The sequence below is a fragment of the Anastrepha ludens genome, chromosome 2 (genome assembly GCF_028408465.1).
Source record: "Anastrepha ludens isolate Willacy chromosome 2, idAnaLude1.1, whole genome shotgun sequence".
In the NCBI taxonomy this organism is placed as follows: Eukaryota; Metazoa; Arthropoda; class Insecta; order Diptera; family Tephritidae; genus Anastrepha; species Anastrepha ludens.
Genome location: NC_071498.1, coordinates 156,636,517 through 156,660,382, shown reverse-complemented (window position 1 = coordinate 156,660,382; position 23,866 = coordinate 156,636,517). Strand labels below are relative to the sequence as shown.

Genomic DNA, 23,866 nt, shown 5'->3' with positions numbered 1-23,866 from the left:
CCAAATCAATCTTCTACTTTCTAACACTTGGGCTGAAAAGTCTCGGTCCTAACACATAGGTGGCACTAGTTTTATTGCATTCACCTCTTTTTCAGTTAGAACTACGTTTAAGTTGCTAAGATTTCATGATATTCTATTCATTAGTTCGTGAGTCATTGAGCTTAGAGTGACGCTACTTTTTTTATTTTCAAAACAATTGAAAGAGAAAAAATCGTGTTTTAATTTTACACTGCTTCCTGATGGGGAAAAATGACGTTCGAGCAAAGCAATGGCTTGAAAATTGTTATGGAGACTCCAATCCATGCTCCATGAGAAACAATAAAAAACAATGGCTTGCTGACTTCAAACTTGATCGTAGAGACACCGATGATGCACAACACAGTGGACGTCCGACTGAGGCGGAAACACCAGAAAACATCGAAAAAATCCAGAAAATCGTTTTGAATGATCGAAAAGAGAAGTTGCATGATTTAGCCGACATCGTAAAGATATCAAAAGAAAAGTTGGGCTTTATATTGCATGAGCATTTGACTATGCGAAAGCTCTGTTCAAAGTGAGTGCCGCGTTTGCTCACTGTTTTGCTTAGTCAAGACAACGCACTGTGTCACAGGTCAATCAAAACAATGGCAAAACTACATGAATTGGACAACGAATTGCTCCCATGCCCAATGCATTCGCCATACTTGGCTCCTAGCGACTACTGGCTGTTCGCAGATCTAAAAAAAATGCTCGCTGGTAAGAAATTTCGTCGACTGAAGAGCTTATCGCCGAAACTGAGGCCTACTTTGAGGCAAAAGATAAATCGTTCTACAAAAGAGGTATTGAAATGTAAGAGTGGTGCTAGAATGATTGCAAACAAAGCTAATTTTGAGCAAACAAAAAACATGTGTTCTTTGTTAGGCCCGGAACTTTTCAGCCCAGGTGTTTCGTTACGAATCATCATTGAGCAGAGTCGGAAATATAACACAGACTTACATGTGGTATTTATTGATTTTACGAAAGTTTTTGATAGTGAAAAGCATGCTTTTATCTGGGCGGTTTTACGATGAAGAAATGTGCCTGATAAAGTGATATCATTAATACGGGAAACATAGAAAATGCTAGCGATCGCGTGATGAATTGAAGCGGCGTACGCTAAGGATGTATCCTATCACCTGTTGTTTATGCGGCCTTACTTCCATATCGGAAAAACGACTTAAGATGAGATATATTTAGCAAACTTCAACATTTCGATTATGCCGGCGACTGATTTGCTAAAAAAAGTTGCAAATAGAGTCAGTCGAAGTGCTCATCAAACGCCATAAATGGAGATGTATTGGTCATAATCTACGCAAAGACGAAAAATGGATAGCCGAAAGGCACTGCGAATTCTGGTCGCAGGCCCGGTATATGTATATATTATATATTTTCCTGTCGTACCTAGGTGGAACATAGGGCAGAAAGCTTGGTGGACCAGGAGAAACTTGGAGGCGAGCAGTCTACAGGGAAGTTAGAGGCACCGGCGAGAGCTGAAGCCAATTACTTGTCGGCAAAAAGTAAGGTGAATTTATTTGTCAAACTTCGCGGGATTAAAATTTCGCTCTAGTTATTTTTTTCATGAGTTGGCAGCACTGTTAATAACATCTGGGCCACCTTTCATCTGAATGCCATTATCAGTAATATATTTACGCTTGTGTTTACCAAACGACCAAGAGTGCGTTTTTCGATTTTTACAATGTCTGATTTGATTGAGCAGAGAAGTGCCATCAAATTTTGTTTGCGGAATGAAATTTCGGCTGCGGAAACGTTTAGCATGCATAAGGCATTTGGTGATTCGACCATGTCACAGAAAAATGTTTATAAGTGGTACAAAGACTTCAAAGAGGGTCGAGAACGTGTTGATGACTTGGAGCGCTCCGGACGACCATCGACGTGAACAGATGACCAACACGTCAATAAAGTGAAGGAGTTAGTGCTCAAAAATCGTCGGTTGACTGTTAAAGACCTCACTGATATGATCGGAATATCAGAAGGATCTGTGAAAACCATTTTGAAAGACCATTTGGGCCTACGAAAAGTCAAATCTCGTTTGGTACCGAAAACTCTCAATTTCTTGGAAAAAAGTCGTCGCGTTGATGTGTGTGAAACAATGCTTTCAGACTATCAGGACAAGCTCAAATGCATCATTACGGGAGATGAGACTTGGATTTATGTTTACGACCCTGAAACAACCGACCAATCAAGCGAATATCGTGCTAAAAGCGAGGCCAGACCGAAAAGAGCACGTCAAAGTCGTTCAAAAATAAAGGTCATGATGACAGTTTTTTTCGATTTTCGTGGTGTGGTGCTCTATGAATTCCTTCCACCTGGCCAAACTGTTAATAAGGAATATTATTTGAGCGTTATGCGTCGTTTACGTGAAGCAATTCGTCTCAAAAGACCAGAATTATGGGCCAACAATTCTTGGTTTATGCATCACGATAATCGACCGTCTCCCACTGCACTCGTTTTTCGTGACCATTTCGCCAAAAATTCCACGCATATCGTTCCGCAACCACCGTATTCGCCTGATTTGGCTCCGTGTGACTTCTGGCTATTCCCAAAACTCAAGAGACCACTCCGGGGAACGCGTTTCGAGTGGATTGAGGAGATAAAAGCTGAATCGAAGAAGGTGCTGATGGCTATACCGGAAATAGACTATTTGGCATGTTTCGGGGATTTGAAAAATCGTTGGCATAAGTGTATTTCATCGAGAGGGGATTAGTTTGAAGGGGATGAAATTGATTTACAATAATAAATAAAGATTTTTCATTTTACAACCAAATTCACCTTACTTTTTACGTTGATACGCTATGTGACAAAAGGGTTTGTCAGTAGTTTGAAACCAGTTCGCAACTAATCCTTAAATAGCGCTATTTAAATTTTTACCCCGTTGCCATAGCACCAACGAATAATAACAACAACTGCTATTACTTGCAACAATATTTAAAAGGAAAACGAAATGTTTTCGCATAACTACATAGAGTTTGTATTAAAAATACAAGTACATGAGAATAAAAAATAAATAAGTGTGCAAAGATAAATAAAATTAACTAAAAAACGACCATCCGTCAGTTTGGCAGACACTCCATCAGTTGCATTTTTTCGAATGCAGACTGAAAGTAAACCATTCTGTTTTTAGTTTTCGATTTTTTTCAATTATTTTTTTCTACAAGTTGGTCTTTTTCACTTCTTCTTCCTCGTCTTCGCCTTCTTTTCCGTATTCATACACACGACTAGTGTCGCTTTGTTGACTTTCTTCAGCGCACATAAAAACCTGCATGCACGTACACGTATGCATAGTTGTGGGTGTCTGTGTGCCGAAAAACTTTTAGTTAACTTAATTTGAAATAAAAATCTCAACACACGTACACGAATGTTTGCTCGTTTTGTTTTTTTCTCTTGGCTATATTACTGCAGACTGACAATTCTTTTGTGGGTGCTGTGCGCTGTCGCCTCTTTCGAAGAAAAAAAAAACAAAAAACATAGCCAAGCATAGCCAAGAAAGAAATGGATATTGGCTAGAAAGGTTTTTAAGATGTGAGAAGAAAATTAATTTCTGTCAATTAATGTTGAAGTTTTACATTTGGAGCTGGTGGATTTTTTTTTTTTTTTTTTTTTGTGCTTTTCTAAAGAAATTTTTCTCTTATGGTAAATAAGAAATAATTCCAGTTTTTGGACTTTCTTCTATTATTCTGTGATACTATGGGAGATTGCTTAACTTGAGAAATTTAATAAAGTGCAAAAAATTCCTTTCCTGTTGTTCATAAAAAGTTGCGGAGTTTGCAAGTAAAATTCTTTCAGCAGACAATATGGGTTTTCTTCATTCAAAGAATGAAATAAATATAAATATTATATAAAATAAAATAAATGGAATAAAGGCACCAAGGCACATCATTTAGTTGACAGAATGGGCTACTTACTGCAAAATTAGCGTGGAAATCATTATTTAAATTTTATTGCTCGTTTAGTTGAAGGATTTACTCTTTCCAATGAAAATTTCATTGAAAAATGCTCATAAATTTTTTATGTCTAATCGAATTGAAATAAATGCAAAATGCTAACATTGCATGACTTGATATTCTTCTAGTATATTTCAAGAGTTGATTTATTTATTATACTTGGCTCAAGAGTCACTGACTCAAGAGTACGCTTTGCACCTCCAGCAGATCTACTACTAGCTTTTGATTTGTTATTTCGTAGGAAATAGGACTTAATTTGTTTCCCTCCTCTTTTCTCTTCACTCTTTGAGTTAGCTGAGACTTCAACTCCATGCTTTGCTAGCAACCAGAACTTCCGCTTGGCGCACGCGTAGGATTCAATAAATTTCACATTATATGCCCATATAAACCATAGGACATTGAAGCAGTTTAGCTTCCGGCCTTCTTCCGCACATTTGTCCATAATTTCACAAAATCTTCAGCAAACGTATTGCTCATACGAGTATGTACTCGTACGTACAAAAAAAGAACAACAACAAAAAACACACGATTACCTTTTCATTCAAACTCAAATAGTTATGCGGAGTAATTTTACATTCCCGCAGTGTGTCTCTAACCACCATAAAAACCACGATAAACAACAAAAAGGCATTAGCCTTACACTTACCATTTCTTTTCTTAAAATGGCTAATTGCGTATCCAGTGTGCTTCCTGTCACGCTCGCCACCGCACCGCCAGCGCCAGCGGCATTCGATGTGACGGCTGATTTCGCGGGCGTTGCTGCCGTTGTTGCCATCTTCGATGCCGCTGTCGTTGTTGTTGTTGTCGACGATGATGTTGCGGTTGTTTCGGCTGCATATGTTGTTGCTGTTGTTGTTGTTGTGGCATTCGATGTCTTTGACTTGCCAGTTGTGTTGTTCAATTCCATTTCATTGCTTTCTAACAATTTCGCTACGTCAAAACCACTTTTGCCAATATTATTGTTATTGTTGTTGTTGGCAGTGATGTTGCTATTATTGTTGTTATTATTATTATTATCTCCTTTTTGGTATTCTACCATATCGTCTATATCATTGTTGGTTTGGTGTTCCATATTGGCATCAGCATCATCGCTGATCAAACCAGAATCGGAGCCAAGCATTTTATTAATACCGCTGAGACTTTTTGGCAAAGGTGGCAGATCGGTGATAGACAAAATTCTGGAAATATGCAGAAAATAAGAGGGGAAAGTTTTAAAGTTGCAGCAAATAAATATTTCTTAGAAATTATGGGGAGTATTAAGTTTTTGTTAAATAATTATAGTTCTGAAATTTGTGTGAAGAAGAAAACAATTTACTAAGCTACTGGGAGTCCATGAGCCTTTTCTCCACAATCTACATTATAGACTGCTTTTGTACTAGACGATAGCACCAGTTTATTTAGAAGTCAGTGCGTTGAATATCCGTTTAAGAACCATAGGTTTACTGACAAAAAAAGTATTTTCAATAAAAAAAAAATATTTTCAATAAAAAAAATATTTTCAATAAAAAAAAATAGTTTCAATAAAAAAAAATATTTTCAATAAAAAAAATATTTTTTGAACAATAAAATAATTGTTTTGAAAGTGAAAAAAAAAAAAAAATATTTATAATATATATTGTAATAAAATTCATAAAAAAAAAATATATATATATATACTACTGTGGGCAAAAAGTAAGGTGAATTTATTTGTCAAACTTCGCGGGATTAAAATTTCGCTCTAGTTTTTTTTTCATAAGTTGGCAGCACTGTTACTAACATCTGGGCCAACTTTCATGTGAATGTAATTATCAGTAATATATTTACGCTTGTGTTTACCAAACGACCAAGAGTGTATTTTTCGATTTTTACAATGTCTGATTTGATTGAGCAGAGAAGTGCCATCAAATTTTGTTTGCGGAATGAAATTTCGGCTGCGGAAACGTTTAGCATTTTGCTGAAGGCATTTGGTGATTCGACCATGTCACAGAAAAATGTTTATAAGTGGTACAAAGACTTCAAAGAGGGTCGAGAACGTGTTGATGACTTGGAGCGCTCCGGACGACCATCGACGTCAACAGATGACCAACACGTCAATAAAGTGAAGGAGTTAGTGCTTAAAAATCGTCGGTTGACTGTTAAAGACCTCACTGATATGATCGGAATATCAGAAGGATCTGTGAAAACCATTTTGAAAGACCATTTGGGCCTACGAAAAGTCAAATCTCGTTTGGTACCGAAAACTCTCAATTTCTTGGAAAAAAGTCGTCCCGTTGATGTGTGTGAAACAATGCCTTCAGACTATCAGGACAAGCTCAAATGCATCATTACGGGAGATGAGACTTGAATTTATGCTTACGACCCTGAAACAACCGACCAATCAAGCGAATATCGTGCTAAAGGCGAGGCCAGACCGAAAAGAGCACGTCAAAGTCGTTCAAAAATAACAGTTTTTTCGATTTAGTGGTGTGGTGCACTATGAATTCCTTCCACCTGGCCAAACTGTTAATAAGGAATATTATTTGAGCGTTATGCATCGTTTACGTGAAGTAATTCGTCTAAAAAGACCAGAATTATGGGCCAACAACTCTCGGTTTTGCATCACGATAATACACCGTCTCACACTGCACTCGTTCTTCGTGACCATTTCGGCAAATATTCCACGCATATCGTTCCGCAACCACCGTATTCGCCTGATTTGGCTCCGTGGGACTTCTGGCCATTCCAAAAACTCAAGAGACCACTCCGGGGAACGCGTTTCGAGTCGATTGAGGAGATAAAAGCTGAATCGAAGAAGGTGATGATGACTATACCGGAAATGGACTATTTGGCATGATTCGGGGATTGCAAAAATCGTTGGCATAAGTGTATTTCATCGAGAGAGGATTATTTTGAAGGGGATGGGATGAAATTGATTTACAAGAATAAATAAACTCACATTACTTTTTGCCCACAGTAGTATACATAAATATTAAAAACAGATATATCAAAATTTGCAATATTAAATAAATTTGAATTTTTTTTATATATTTCAAGCTTTCTTCACAAATTTCCCAAAAATATTGATCCATAAATATTTTTTTTAACCCTACTCTTCTCTCTAACTCTTCGCATAGTGGGCCTATCATTTTTAAATAACATGAAAATTTGAATTCGTAAAATGAAGAAAGTTATAGAGGCACTGCATTTTTGAACTGTTGCAAAATTTGAATCCATTGAATGCAAAAAGTAGCAGTTGGCACTGTATTTTTGAACAGATGAAGAAATATACATATTCAAATTCTTTATAGTTTTGCTGATTATGCTCACGTGTATACTTGTAGTCTGTTATTTCTCAATTGTTTAAATACATTATTATATAACTGTGGAAAAAAAATTTATTTTACGATGGCTAAAAAACGGTTGAATGATTTAGAGTTGGAGGATATTTTGGAACATTGGGAAGCGGAAGATGAGTCTGATGGTGAAGTCAGTGGCCACAATGAAGATGATTATAATGATTCCGAAGCGGACTAGATGACTGAAGCATATGAAGAAGAAGATGAGATTTCGGATGAAAACGAAAATGGAAGACAATGAAGCCACGTTGGTAAGGATTCTACTATTTGGAACAAGTCTCCACCACCTTCATCTAAAATTAGATCAACGAATATCCTCAAAGGAAAGGTTGATGCAGTTGTTTTACCTCATACAGGTGCAACTTTATCAGACGTACTTGATTGCTCCAAACTCTTCATAAACGATGAAGGTTGTAATGAAATTATAAGGTATACGAATGAAGAAGGATCTGCAGTGTACTCAAAATTAAGAAAATTGTGGAACGTGGTAGTCAAGTCCCGAGGAGAGATTAACTCAACAATCGTTGGGTTTCAAAAACATATAACGATTGCTCCTCATGTTCCCAAAGCAAGAAAATCAGTTATTTGGAAGTCAACTATGCATCATGAGGATAACGTCTTTGAAGAAAAAGGAAAAAAAAATTCAGAGATCAATAAATTTTATAATAAAACCAAAGGGGGCGTAGACACATTTGATCAACTAATTCGCGAATATGTGATCAAGCGCAAGTGCAATAGATGGTCTCTTGCTTTTTTTATGAATTTAATTGATGCTGCAGGTATTGCTTCCTACATTATTTTGGATAAAAACTCATCCTGAGTGGCACGACAAAAAGAAAAACAAAAGATATCGGCTTTTGCGGGAATTAGGAGAAAGCCTGTTGGAGTCACAAATGCAGAAAAGACAGTCTGCCAAATATATGCGAACAGAAACACAAGCAGCCATAAAAACAGTATTACCACCATCTGTTGATTCGCAACTCAGTACTTCTGCCACCTTGAAACGAAAGCGCTGTCATCTTTTTCCGACGAAAATATCTAAAATGCAGAAAAAAATGTGTAACAAATGCAAAAAAAATATCGGTAACCAGCATTCTACAACTACGAAAATTTGTGAAAATTGTAATGAATAATTTGTCCTTAATTACTTCATAAACAAAATATGTTTAAAGCTATGTATTTAAAAATTAAAAAAAAAAATTAAATAAATATGATTGGAAACGTTTGGGAATTCGTTACTTCATCTGTTAATATAAAATAAATTACCAAAATTATGTTTTTCAGCACTTTTCTCTATATGAGCTTCGGTATCTCACTTTACGGTCTGTGTAACTTTTTAAAATTGGGAGGTTAGGGTTAAAGAAAAATAAAAAAATTATACATATTTGAAAAATAAATTCATACAAATTTTGAAAAATGTATATTAGGCCGGGTCGATTTGTGGCGAGGCAAAAAAATCGCCCATTGCTCTGTGAAAATTATATTCTAGGGATCAAAATAAGAAACTTTGCCGAAGGAACCATACCTCTAAAACGAATTCCGATGTCCCCCAATTTGGGTCGAACTTTTTGGTTTCTTTTCTCATGTAAAGGCCAAAAATGGTGATATTTTGAAATGATTGTATGGGGCACCCCCCAGGGGAGCTCCAAGGGTGTGCCACTGGCATGGGTGGATCGACCGTCCAAAGTTAGTGGGGGTCGGTCATACATTTGGACTTAATTGGAGCACTTAAAGTGCGATTTTTCGTTCGACCCAGAATTCGTTTTAGAGGTATGGTTCCTTCGGCAAAGTTTCTTATTTTGATCCCTAGAATACAATTTTCCCAGAGCAATGAGCGACTTTTAAATCGACCCGCCCTAATGTATATACAAAACTTAAAAAAGGATTTGCCAAAATATTCAACGTTGAATAAATTTCAAACTCAAGCCTACAAACTTTTCAAAATACTGTAAGAACATTTTTTGTCATTAGCGAAACAAGAACAAGAAAAAACTCAAGGGGGATTACTTTCATGAAAGACCAAAGAGATCTCTTTAAAAAAAGTTAAAAAATATTGTTAATAAAACAGTTTTTTAAAGCAAAAATAAAAATATTATAATAAAAAATAAATTCATAAATTTACATATCAAAATTTTCAACATTGAATAAATTTCAAAATTATAAATAAATTTTTTTTTCAACTATTTTTCCAGTTTTTTTCTTATTACAATGAAATAATACAAATAAATCAATTTTCAGAAATATTTAAGATCATGCCCCAAATACTTGAATCATTTAATGGGATCGCTGTAATATAAAATATTTCGCAAAAAAAACTTTTGCTTACATGTAAATGGCAACCCCTTCTTTTACTTCTAAATAAACACGCATATATGTAACTGCTTCATGTTTAAGACCTTTATGTGTTTATACTCCGTACTAAGTACACCTGGCGGCTTTCACAAATCCCAAAGTATCAGCACAAACAACACAATCAGCAGCGTCGTAATCGCACCGCACCCACATGCCTTCATATGTATGTATGTATGTGTGTATGTATGTAAATATTTGCCAGCTTATCGCATGCGTAAACGTTCCTTAACGCTGTAGCGCCCTATTATTCTGTTGTCTCTCGAAGCGTTCATTAGCCAGCGCTATCGTTAAAATGCTAATTCAACTTTCATTATATTGTCGCTTCTTCAAATAAATGCTTTTAGCGCTTACGAAATATTTTTTGTTTACCCCCTTTTCTTTTCTGCTGGTATTATTATCTTACAGCAAAGAGCGGTGAAGGAATAAATTAATTCTGTATCAAATAATACTGCCATTTAAATAATTATAAAAGGTGTACGCACACATACATACATATGACACTTTTACAAAGGAAATGCGCACAAAAACACCCACTTACACTCACAAAAAAGAAATGCATAACTTTTTCATCTCTCTTCAGTCGCAAGTTATGTAAGTATGGGAAAATAAATTAAATCAAAAGAAGTGCTTTGTTTGAAGAAAATTAATAATGAGAAAATTAGAAATTGGCGCAGCTGATGAGATCACTATTTTTGGAAATTTTGTTGGCGAATTTAAGAGGCAAATGCAATAAAAAGTGGCAATCTTTCTTTGCTGCCCAATTTGAACAGTAGGAATTTGCCGAAAACAACTGATTTCGCTGACATGGAGACAGTGCATAGGCGATCACTGAAGCTCTTACTTTCTAAATTTAACTAACACATGGAATTAAGTGGTGCGAACTATCCGCTTGTCGGACGTAAACAGTTCACTATCAAAATTAGAACGTTAGCACCAAAATGAATAGTCTCAGTTGTTAAAATCATGTGGAAACAAGCACCCCTCGTAATACGCCGTATAATGAGTTTCTTTTAAGCAACGCTGGAGTTTCCAAATGTCTTTCTTGGGATCAAAGTCTGCTAGGAAATGCAGATGTCGCATTTTTGGCAGAGCTTATTTAGTTTACTATTCCATTCGTCTCCGTCCCAGAACTTGAGATGCGACAAACGTAATCCATTCGCTTGTCATGAGTCCCCATCCAAAGATGCGACTCCACGAATGGGAAACAGTCAACGGTGATTAGTGATTTAGATTGCACCTAGGCCTGACCACCCAGCGCTTGAGTTCCCTGATCCATCTGTTAGTTGTCCGTTCAACGAAGACCGATCTAAGTCGGAATTTACGCGAAGATAAAGGATGCCCGCCTTTTGGGCAGAATTGACTGCTTGCCAAAAACTTTGACAGTTCTACTACACAAAAATTTATTTCAGTGTAGTAGATATGTCAATCCTCGAGCACCGATATTTCGGGAACCCGAATTTTTTGAATTCGTAAAATTCCGGGATTAGCCGATTCAAGTCGTGCGATCGTAGCTTACCCCGAGCGCGTGGGGGGAAAGAATATATCCGCGGTAAGACATGCCTGTTGTAAGAGGCGACTAAAATCCGGCAGGAGAGGAAGGGGCTCTGCTCGAAAGGCCTCATATACCCCGAATTCTTCTAGCGGCAGGGCTGTAAAGCTCATCAAGATCGAGACCAGTAAGATCGTGATTAGGGTATACTGGAAAATAGTTTTAGATTAGGAAGTCTATGGGCTGGTGAAAGTAGTATTCTAACACCTCAGTAGAGGAGGCTTACACCTCAACGAAATGGCTAATAGGCTAATAGACTAATCGCCTCCGTCCCGTTAAAACTCTGGCAAGCCTCCGGATACGTTCCTTACACGTCACCATTGAGTTGGTGGAGCAGGCTCAGTTGAGAAATCCTGACTAGTTCCTGTCCTGGCTCTGAACTCTATTCCACATGAAGCGTAGAGTCACCCCTCGCATAGCCTCTCTGCTCGCATAGATAACCATGGGGACACTTAGGGAAACTGCACTATCGTGTAAGGATAGCGGTCTGAAGTCGGGACTCAAAAGAATTTATTATGAATACCCAAAATAGAAAACAAACCACCGAGCAAAGAACAGATGAAGGAATCACAGATGGTCGACATCACAACGTCGATCCAAGAGCAGCCTTCAGAAAAAGTAGCTAAAATCCCCTCCGGCAAATAATGCACCAATCCTTAATGCAGCTGGAGGCGGACCAGCCTGCACTGCGTTCAAAAATGTCAAACCTGATAGTCCCGCAAACGGCAACGAGCACAGTAACATCAGCATCCAGATGAAGGATGCCTCCAATACCGCCATTGGAAGACTACAATCAGCGCAGTATACGCCAACCAACACTCTTCGCTCCAGCGAATGGCAAGACAGAAACGATCCCCACAAAAGAGAGCGCGTCAATCGACGCTATTGAAGTGTCTCCTCGGCTCGAGGTAATAAAAAACATGAGGAAGATGGAGGAAGATGCGATCTCCCAATGTAAGCTGATGATAAAATCTATGCAGTGGACGTTCAGACGTCAAAAAAAAACACTACCAACGAAGTCAAAGCTGGAGTATCAAAAATGGCTGAGCTGCTGGATGTAACGCTGAACTACAGACGTTCGTGGAAGGCAGCAGAAAGAAAAAGGGCACTCTGGACGAACCCGAAGCGATTTGTTGATTTGTTAACATCACTTTTTGAATATGATATCTCTCAAATGGTCGCCTTGAGCCTGTATGGCGTATTGTGCCCGTTTTGCAGCATTTGCCATAGTTTTAGCTCACATTTCGGTTGGAATAGCGGCTATTTCCTCGCGGATGTTGTTCTTGAGCTCTTCTATGGTCTTTGGCTTATTAATATAAACCTTTGATTTTAAATATCCCCACAAGAAGAAGTCAGGTGGCGTTAAATCGGGCGAACGCGGTGGCCAGTCAAAATCACCATTTTTCGACATCAAACGACGAGGAAACAATTTCTTCAAACAATCGATTGTGGTGCGAGCTGTGTGGTGGAGCGCCGTCTTGTTGAAACCAGAGCTGCCTCATACGCTTTCGACGAATAGTTGGCATCACGAAAGTGGTTATCATAACGCGATAACAGCTTGTCCATCTTCATTTTCGAAGAAAAACGGCCCAATAATCGTTTTGGCACTAACGCCGCACCGAACAGTGACTTTTTCGTCGTAAAGAGGTACCTCTTGAATTTCGTGAGAATTTTCAGTGGCGTAAATTCGGCAATTTTGCTTGTTTACCGTCCAATTCAATTAGAAATGAGCCTCATCGGACATGATGATTTTGTTCTTCTTCTTCTTCTTTTGACTTCTTTTGTTGAATGTAAATTTCAACAATTTGGGAGCGCTCGCGTGGCGTGTACTGTTTGATGGTAAAATTCTGCTTGGACTGACGCTTCCGACGCGGTATGCCATTAAGCGATCTGACGTCTCTGTCAAAAGATACAGGGTTGCCAGATGGGTCCGTCGAATATGGGCAACCCTGTACATTAAATAACCACTGGCCCCGACGAAATGCAGACAGAAATTGAACGATATTCATCACTTTTACAAACTTTTCCTACCCGAATGTCATCATCGGGCAGCAATCATCAGCTTTTGCAAATGAAGAGCTTTTGCTGCCTTGTGAGGCAATTGCGTTACCCTGGCTTAACTACGTTCTGGATGCTGTAGTAGGTTGAACCCCTAATTATTCAGAATGAGCTTCAAAATTTGAAGGTACGTCGCAAGATACTAACTACTTTTTTCACATGCTCGGCTAAACCTACTCATCTTACACTTTTCTCTCTCTGGTCTCACTCCGCCGAAATAACTCGTTTCCTAGGCTAAGATGATATCTGTAACGATGGCTGATCTACGCTGAACGCTCTAAGTAGGGTTTAGTGAGCTACTACAGATATAACAACAACAGCAATGACAAATACAACGATAGCAGCGCCAACAAAAACAACAAAAATGACCACAATAACGCAACAACAACAACTACAACAGATATGACAACATTGGCAACAACAACAAGAACAATTGCAACATCGATATCAATAACAGCTAATTTCAAAATTACCCAAACTCGTCTTTTAAGCTCTGTAAAAAATTATTTTCTCAGAATATTTTTCTTAACATTAAGTTTCAACAAAATCAAAAACCTCTTAACTTTGAGACAGTCCCGAAACTTCAGAATTACAAAATAAAATCTCGGGATCAGTAAAATTCTGAAAATTGGCATGCCTTAAGGGTTGATACTTAATATCAGCTGAAGTAAAAATTCCTTTTTATTAAATAAAAGTCATCTTCTTACCTCATCTAATTTTTTGTATTTGCTACTACTTTAAGGGGGTAGTATGGTTAATTCGGTGTAAAACAAGCATACTTTTCGAAATTTTTTTTGTCGACACAGTTGATTTATTCAAAATTTTAAAATTACTTCATTATAAAGTCATATTTAAAGAATATTGTGTGAAATTTTCATTGATTTTTATGAAGAAATGAGTTGGTGGCAGCGAATCTTCGCGGACGTCTCATAAAAAAGTTTTATTGCGGTGTCCCTCAGAACTCATTACTGGATCAACTAAAATCAAAAAACCAAATTGATTTCATCAGCTAATAAAGTTTCGCAGGTAACAACGTCGAATTTTTTTTTTTTTTTTTTTTTTTTAATTTTTTAAAGCGCTTTGAAGTCAAAACACCGATTTTTCATAAAAAAAACTTGAAAACTTTGTTGTTTTAAAATATGACAAAATTTAAAAAAAAAAAAAACTCGACGTTGTTACCTGCGAAACTTTATTAGCTGATGAAATCAATTTGGTTTTTTGATTTTAGTTGATCCAGTAATGAGTTCTGAGGGACACCGCAATAAAACTTTTTTATGAGACGTCCGCGAAGATTCGCTGCCACCAACTCATTTCTTCATAAAAATCAATGAAAATTTCACACAATATTCTTTAAATATGACTTTATAATGAAGTAATTTTAAAATTTTGAATAAATCAACTGTGTCGACAAAAAAAATTTCGAAAAATATGCTTGTTTTACACCGAATTAACCATACTACCCCCTTAAATGTACCACCACCACAGTATTTTCTATTGACATTCCCGCAAATGACACAAATGCGCGCAATCATAACAAACAAGTGGGTATTTTCATCATAAACACTCGTACAAGTAGAGTCTACCTCTAACGCCAACAGGCGGAGAGCCATCAAAGCGCATCATTCTCAGCTAATTATCACTGATCATTGCGCAGTACAGCTTTTAAATAGAATTTCTTTGTGCGAATAGCAGATATTGGCAATGCGAAATAAATATTTAAACAGGTATGTTTACCAGTGCACAACCATACACACACATACATATTTATATAATAGTATACTCGTTTACAGGTAAAAATATTCAGCCTTGTAAGCACAATCCGGTTTCATTTATTGGTCAAGACTAGTCGCGGTGCTTTGATTGATATACTCGTACTTGGTGTTGACTGGAATGATTGGCGTATTTTGTAAAAGACAGGCTGCATAACGACTACTTATTACCAATGCTACTACTACTGGTGACAATGTAACATATTGACAATTTTATGTTGTTACTTGTTTCGCTCGGTTTTTGTTGTAAATTGCTTAACATAATTTTTATAGCCGCTAAGCAACACCACGTCTGTCATTTTTCAGCACAGAAATCATAATAAAAATATGGTTCGTTATGAAATGACATTCTCTTTAAGCATTTCTGATATTTTTGTGTGTGTATGTATGAGTGAAACACGAAAGACGGCAAATAAGCTGTTAGAAATGGACTCATATCTCTATTTTAAATACCTTCTATTGGCCTTTTAACAACTATTGAATTGAAGTAAAACCTTTAAATCTGAAAATGTAGGCAATTGCAGGCGTATTTTACAATATTTCGTCAGGAAACTTAGAACCTAAGCTTACCTTCCCATACAAATTCCTATTTTTCTAGTTTTAAGGTCACAAATGCTTTTTGTTATAACTGAAAAAACTTACAAAGAAGGCCACTTAGACCTTTTATAATATGTGGGGAATGTATTTTACATATATCGCAATATCTACAACTGTTAGGGTGGTCCACAAAAATGTGAAGTATATAGTAAGTAAAAAAATCGTAGTAGTAATAAGTTCATTAAGATAGTTCGAATTGTGGAATATTAATAAATTTATATATATTCAGAGTAGTACCCATTAGGGTGGTTCGAAAAAGTCGAAGAATAAACCATTGTAAGTAAAAATTAAGAAATAAGGTCGTTTGGATCAAATAATAATAATAATTGGATATGTGTAGTATATGTTGAAGTATCCATTAGGGTGGTCCACAGAGATTAGAGGTACTTGAAAGTGTAAGCAAAACACCTACAAATAAGGCCATTTATGCCGCTTTAAGCATGTGGGAGACTAATATTTGGCAAATATTGCAATATTTAATATATATATTAGGGTTGTTCGAAAAAAGTCGAAGAACAAAAAACTGTAAGTAAATATGAAAAAAATGAGGTCGTTTGGATTAAATAATGATAATAATTGGATATACATAAATATATATATGTATTGAACCACCCATTAGGGTGGTCTACAGATAATAGAGGTACTTGAAACTGTAAGGGAAACACCTACAAATAAGGCCATTTAGACCGCTTAAAACAATTGGGGGCTATTATTTTGCATATATTGCAATATCTATATCTATTAGGGTGGTTCGAAAAAAGTCGAAGAACAAAAAATTGTAAGTAAAAAATCAGAAATAAGGTCGTTTCGATTAAATAATAATAATGATTGGATATATATTATATATATATTGAAGTATTCATTAGGGTGGTCCACAGAGATTAGAGGTATTTGAAACTGTACGGAAAACACCTACAAATAAGGCCATTTAGGCCGCTTAAAACAATTGGGGGCTATTATTTTGCATATATTGCAATATCTATGTACATATTAGGGTGGTTCTAAAAAGTCGAAGATGAAAAAACTGTAATTAAAAATTAAGATATAAAGTCGTTTGGATTAAATAGTAATAATAATTGGATATGTATATGTTAGGGTGGGCCATAGAGATTAGAGGTACTTGAAACTGTAGGGAAAACATCTATAAATAAGGCCATTTATGCCGCGCATGTCGAAATCCAAGGTCAAAACCATGCTGATCATCTTTTTCGACTCTCGAGGCATCGTCCACAAGGAGTTTGTACCTCCAGGAAGCACTGTAAACGCGGCATTTTACAAAGAAGTACTCCTTCGGCTGAAAAACCGCGTCGCCCAGGTTCGGCCCGACCTCGTCAACAACTGGACCCTTCATTGTGGAGCATTCACAGCCGTATGGAGGAACTGGCCGGTGGAGTTTAGATTTTAGAGCTGTGTGCCAGAGAATGTCTACGGAGAGCCACACGCGGTGCCAATATAATCATTTCCTCGGAGAGTCAAGCAGCTCTAAAATAGCTGGATAGATTCTCATTCCAATCAATGTTGGTCTGGGAATGTTTTAAAATCCTCAACACCCTAACATGAGGAAACTTTGTCACCTTGATGTGAGTTCCGGGACATGAGAGGCACGAAGGGAATGAAAATGCGGACACTTTAGCGAAAAAGAGGGCAAACACTCCCTTCATAGGTCCTTAACCTTTATGCGGGGTAAATAACAGCTTTAAAAGTGCCTTTGTGCGTGAGCAGAAACAAGGAGGCCTAATCGATTACTGGAGACCCCAATCGGGTATGCGGCAATCGAAAAGACTCATAGATCCAGAACAGATAAACGCAGAAGTAATCCTTAACCTAAGCAGAAAGGACATAAAACTTTACACTGAACTACTAACAGGACACTGTAAACTTAATTATCATATGAAAAAGATAGGTGCGATAGAAAACGATTCCTGTAGACTCTGCAAAGAGGCACAAGAAATAGCAGAGCACGTTCTATGCGACTGTCCAGCAGTGGTACGACGCAGACTAAATTACCTAGGAAATGGGGTTATATATCCAAACCTCCTGGTAGAAATTAAGCCTACCGCAGTTTAATTAATAGCCTAAAACTGTTCGAGTAGGCTACAAATAGACAATCAGTAATAATAATAATAATAATAATAAATAGTATGAGCGAAATGTCATCTATTTCCTGCCGCATTCCTGCTTTGTATTGTGTCGTATGTGTTATTGTCGTTTTGTATGCTGACGCCCAGATACTTAAACGATTTTAGTCCTTCGCAGCGGTGAGTGCCAATTACCATATCTTCTAGCTGTCTTCTCTACACCTTGCGTGAAATCTTCAGATACTTGGTTTTTCTGCATTTATTTTGAGTCCTACGGTTTCAGCACTTTTCTCGTTGTTGAGAAAAAGTTCCGCCAGTTTTTTTTTTTTATTTCGCGTAATTATCGCGATGTCATCGGCTATGCAATGGTTAGCCTTGAGCAGTTAAAAATATTGCCAAATTTTAACTCATCTTTAATTGCATAATTGCATCTATAATCCGCATTTACATATACACAATTCGGTGTATGTGTGTGATTTTGAAATGAACGGTTTTTAAGCTCCACCATATGAGCCACATGTAACCAAAACCAAAACAAGCATTGATGTCATTTATATGACAAATTCTCGCCAGCTATAAATTTTCTTTAAAGTCTCTACGATAAATGCAATTAATTGTCATTAGCTCAGAAATTCGCTGAAATTAAAAGTTAATTACCAAGAGAGAAAAAAAGAAGTGGCAGCTATTAAATATTGGTTGATGGACCTTACAATTTGTCACTGTGACACGAAAGATATAAAATTAATTATTAAAATAAGAATAAAAAATTAAAAGAAGAATTAAATATTAAAGGAAGAATTAAATATTAGAAAACAATTAAATATTAAAAGAAGTAATTTAAAAAAAAACTGTATTTTACTAATTGCGCATTTTATAAAATGTGCAAAACTACGAACCACACACACTTTATTACACATACACACATATATGCATATGTAGCCACGCGTGTGCATCTGCTGATTTATTGCACCCAAAAGAGCTTCAAGTTCATTAACGAATGTCAAAATAAAAAAAATAAAATTAACGAATAGTAACGAACGTTACTGGTTTTTAATTAACGCTAAGAGCCCATCATGGCGGGTAATTATCTGGTAGGTATCTTTTTATTAATTTATTGGAATTTTTTGTCACTTTTAGCTTCGATTTTCTCTTAAGTATTCCTAATTTGTGCTCATAATTGTAAGCATCGTCATTTGCGCAGCAGCAAAACGCCTCTTTCTATGAAGCGCTGCTGCTTGACAACTTAATAAGCATCTACACTAATCACATTATGCAGCCAATGTGCGTAAATTTTGAATAGCCAACAGAAAAAATTGTTTTTTTTTTTCAACAAAAGCATACACACCCGCCCTCGCAAAAAACTACGCACTCAAAAATATGCGCTGATGCGCCAGTAATTGGCACAAGCGAACAACAACAACAGAGGAATTCAAAACAAAATTCAGCAACCACGAATTGGCAAGTTCATTAGCCCCATTGTAGTGGACTTTTGCGGAGGTAGTCGACGCCAGCGTCAACAAAACTCTCCACTTAGACGCACTTCGAAGAAGGGTGCGCCAAAAGTGGTTAATACCTTTACAGGTGAAGCGATGGTATGTGCGTTTATGACTTGAATGTATGCATATTCTCGATTAAACAAATTAATTTGTGAGTTTTATAGGCAATGCGTGACTAACCATTTCAGTTGCCTTCATTTCGTTAAGATGTTGGCACAAAAATATTTTTAAGTATGCAAGCATTTAAGCGATTCATATCACACGCACACACACACGGCTGTGTATAAATGTGTTGGACATATTGTACAAAAATATCCATCGTATACTTGACCCACGCAGTTGCACGTAAGCAAACGCACATTAATTTGGTTGAGCCCTGCAGGAAAAATTTAAAGTAGAGGCATACTAGAGGTAGGTGAGAATTACTAGAATTTCAGTAATTGTACGCCACTTCGCTGCCCATGTCACGATCGGGAAATCTCTCACTTTCAAAGCACAAAAATACGAGCTTATTGCTATTACCGAGGACTACAAGTTGGTTCGAGTCGGGCTGAAAGCTGCTGATGCATTTATGTACATACTTTGAATTCTTCCTAAGCCTTATGAATGGTTCATACTCGTACACTAGAAGAGTCTGCCTATATAGCGCAAGAAAAAAGTGAATAATATTCAGCGAAACGCTTTAAATGTACTGTTATGTTATTGTAGAGCCCAGGATATAATAGGAATATTACAACTTTTTATGTGGTTGTAAAATTAAATTTATTAAATAAAAGGAATTCCGCATCTCTATATTTTTGGTTGTTAAATTAGAAGGAATTCGGTAGGTGGATCTAATTGAAGTTAAGTAATTTAATTTAATTCCTGCTGATAACACTGTAAATGAGCTCTACTAAATTAATGACAAAAATTTGTTTTCAATCTCTGTGGTCACGTCATAAAGTATTTTTTTTACCTCATCACAATTTCCTTTTTTTTTTGCACTGTGGGTTAAAGATTCACTTTCTTGCTCAAAATCGCAATATCTACTTCAAATTATATACTTAACACAAACTGATGTAACTGAAAAAACTCCTCCTACCACTCGGTCTCGGCTTCAAACTGTAGATCCCTTCAATTGTAGCACAAAATCCAGACGCACGCCACAAATAGGAGGAAGAACTCGACCTAACACTTAACAGAAGTGTACGTGTCAATTATTTATTTATTTTATGTAATGTGAGATCGTAAAATTTAGTGAGCAATTTTTTCCAAACCATTTTAATCTCCTGAACTCCCTGTTAACAAATTCTCATCAAACTTAAACTAAGAGCGAAAACATCCCTTCAAACAGAGCTACTACTCTACTTTGTAGAAATTTGAGATTTAAAAGTAGTAAACGAGTATTATATTATGGAAGAGGTTCAGTAAATCGTAACTACCGCAAAGCATAATTAAGAAAGAAAAACCTTTTGAATTTTCTATCTATCTTATTGATTGAGAATTGATGATAAGGCAACCAAGGCCATACTGGTATGCTCAAGGTATGAATGTACAGAAGAGGTGCAATTTTGATGTGTATTGGTCAGAGATCTTCGAGCTATTCCGCCGAACGGAACCAAACATCGCGTACGATTTTGAAATGATAAAGTTAATATGATTACTTAAGGTTAATTTCGTATCAAAATTAATTTGATGAACAGTCTACAGGACATGGCTAGCAATACTATAGGAGCTTTCAACAATAAAACGCAAATTTGAGTAAGTGGCATCAAAAGCATTTTTCAATATTTAAGCAAAGATGAGATCTGGAGCACAATGAATAAAGCTTTATAATTTTAGGTTGACTCTACATATTACCTGCAGAATTTGCTAAGTAATAAATTTTCAAGTCTCCAACGTATAACAGAAACTGAACACATGAAAAGCAAGAACTAATGTCATTAACGAATAATACAAAAGGGAGCGGACATAGAATACTGTCGTGTGGGACGCCAGAAAATGAATGTAAGAGTTCAGATGGCGCGCCATCAATAGAGACAACACACCACCTATTGCTTAAATCCGGCTTATGCAATTGCAAAAAGATGGAGTGAAAGCCAAGCAAGCTAGTTTATGAGCGACTTTATCGAATGCTTTGGAGAAGTATGCATAGATGCAGCCGACTTCATATTCGGAAAAAAACGCTGAAATACAATATTCAGTAAAAACTGTAAGGCGCGAAAGTGTGAACGCCCCGTGAGAAAACCATGTTGGTTAGAGCAAATTAAGCTTTTAACGGAGAAATAAATGTCATCTTTAACTATGCATTCGAAAAACTTAGAAAGATTAGAGTTTCGATTGCATAAGTCAATCTTTTTTCCACATTTGTAAATAGGAGTTGCCGGAGCAACTTTCAGGCATGGATAAACTCACCACTGCGAAGTGAGATGTTGAACAGCATTTATAGAGGTACAATTAGCGCATGGCAGCATTTAACAAAAGGATCTACCTTAGCGGAACGTTTTAATTTGAATATAGTAAAAGATATATCATCAACTGAAATGGACATTGACCCAAAATCTAGCATAGAATTAATATCAGATGAAAAGTCAAAATGAGGAGCATCATCTGCACACACAAAATTGGATTTGAAAAAGTCTGTGAATAGATTAGCACTGGATTTTATTGCAATTTTTTTATTGAAAAAGACAGATGAATAAATGAGCACGTCTTCAAAACGTGTTAGGATTGAACTTTATTTTGTATTATTTTTGTAATAAATTGAAACACATTGTTTACTTTTCTATAGTTTTTAAGAAAAAAAGTTATTTTAAAAACTTTTATATGTAAACATAGTACAGGTTTTGCTCCGAAGTCGTCAGATACTCGTAGCAGACATGTTTCTGCATCAGAACCTCTATGGATTTTCACTCAGTGCAATATTTTTTATGTTAACTAAGATTTTAGTTTTTGATGTGGGGTATACACTTTTCTCTGAATTACATATTTCGAATTTTAATTTTCACTAACGATAAAGAAAAAATTACGATATGACAATCAGCTGTGTATTTTTATGCATAGATTAAAGTATTTTTAATAAGTACCCAGCAGGCAAACTTGACCAGAATGGAACCACGTCCGCACAAAATCGCTACTGAATCTTAGCGACAGGATATGAGAAATTCAATAAGGGTACTAACAATTCCTTGTATAAGCGGATGGCATTGAAATAGACTGGGGGTACCACATAATGACTTTTGTCGAAGCTGTCGTGATATTGAAGAAGGGGAAACCGTAGAACTCCTCCTGTGTACATGCATTGATGTATACAGAAAAAAGATTTCCCTGCTCGAAATCACCTTCCTTGACAGCATTGAAGAGCAAAATTCAATAAAACCATTAAAAACATGGTTCAGAGAAGGCTCAGGAGGTAAAGGATGAGCTCCAGTGGTGTCACCGTGCGGGTTTTAGGGCTAAGTGTGTCTTATGACAGCAATTCAACCTAACCTAACATTATAAGTACCAAAATCGATTGTCAGTAGAAAGATTGAATGCTTTGTGTACTTCAAAGCATTTTAAATTAGCCTCAACTTTAATATATTTTGGTAGGCAGTTTGTTACAATAGAAAAAAATGTTTAATGTGGCAACACTGGCTAGAATATAACCCTGTTTTTCAAAGATCGACTCGTACTTTGTGGAACTCAACATAATTTTGGAACTTATTTAAGAGGCGCGCACTCGATCTCATTTATCGAATTGAGTGTCAATTACAAACTATCGAAAGTTAGAGATGCATCGCGAAATACCTCCTAACATATCGTGGTATGGAAAGTCACCCTCTTTTTGTATGGCTCAATTCATGGACCTAAATTCATTACATAAGCACCAGTTCAGTAGCACTTGATTTCCCTACAGGGTATGCGTACATACATAAGTATGTGTAAACTCGTGAGTTTGTGCCAATTTAACGGCTGCAGTTCTTGCTACTTCCCAGATCTATGCCTTTTGATTAAAAATACTATATATTTACAAGCATAAAATTTATTTAGAGCATTCCACTTACTTTCGCATGCACAGCTAAAATATTTGTTCACAGCTCATTTAAAGAATATGCAAACAAATACACTTTTATTGGAATTATTTTAGATTTTTTTGGATATTCTTTTTTTCAATTTTTGTTAGGACTCAAAATTATCTCATTTACATCTGAAATATTTCACAAAAATAATTTTAACAAATCCAATGTAAATAAACGCACTTTTATTGTAAATAAGTAATAAAAAAACTGGCAACACTTAACAACATTGAATTGTTTTTCACTTAATAGGCATTTTTTTATTAATCACTTCATTTCCAAACAATTTGCTCATTAGTCGAAAATTTTCTCGAACATATTATCTACGCAGAACTGGAGCAATCGAAACAGATAAACACACAGCCAAAGCCACACACAGCAGCAGTGCGAAAATGAAATGATTTTCCGGCAAGTAAAGAACTTGAACTGCTTCCTCAAATGTATCAAAATTAAAATGAGACATAGTTGAAAATATTATACAGGGTGTCACGAAAATTGCCGAAGAGAAAATATGTAATATACATAAGAGAGATTGAAATATAAGAGCTGAAAATGGGCGTTATTTATATTAAGAAATTCGATTAGTTTAGTAAAACTTTGAACATAACTTTTGTTTTTTAAGTATATTGTTTTTCG

General features: G+C 36.3%; 1 protein-coding gene across 1 annotated transcript; it reads right to left on the bottom strand.

Moving 5' to 3' along the window:
- Nucleotides 1–1,315: 1,315 nt before the first annotated feature.
- Nucleotides 1,316–23,654, bottom strand: LOC128855666 (putative uncharacterized protein DDB_G0292292). The gene is made up of 2 exons (XM_054090756.1): nt 23,219–23,654; nt 1,316–5,158 (listed from the first exon to the last, which is right to left on the bottom strand). Exons 1-2 carry the CDS (start codon nt 23,224–23,226, stop codon nt 4,528–4,530), a joined length of 639 nt encoding a protein of 212 aa, XP_053946731.1. The 5' UTR covers nt 23,227–23,654; the 3' UTR covers nt 1,316–4,527.
- Between the last annotated feature and the right edge of the window lie 212 nt (nt 23,655–23,866).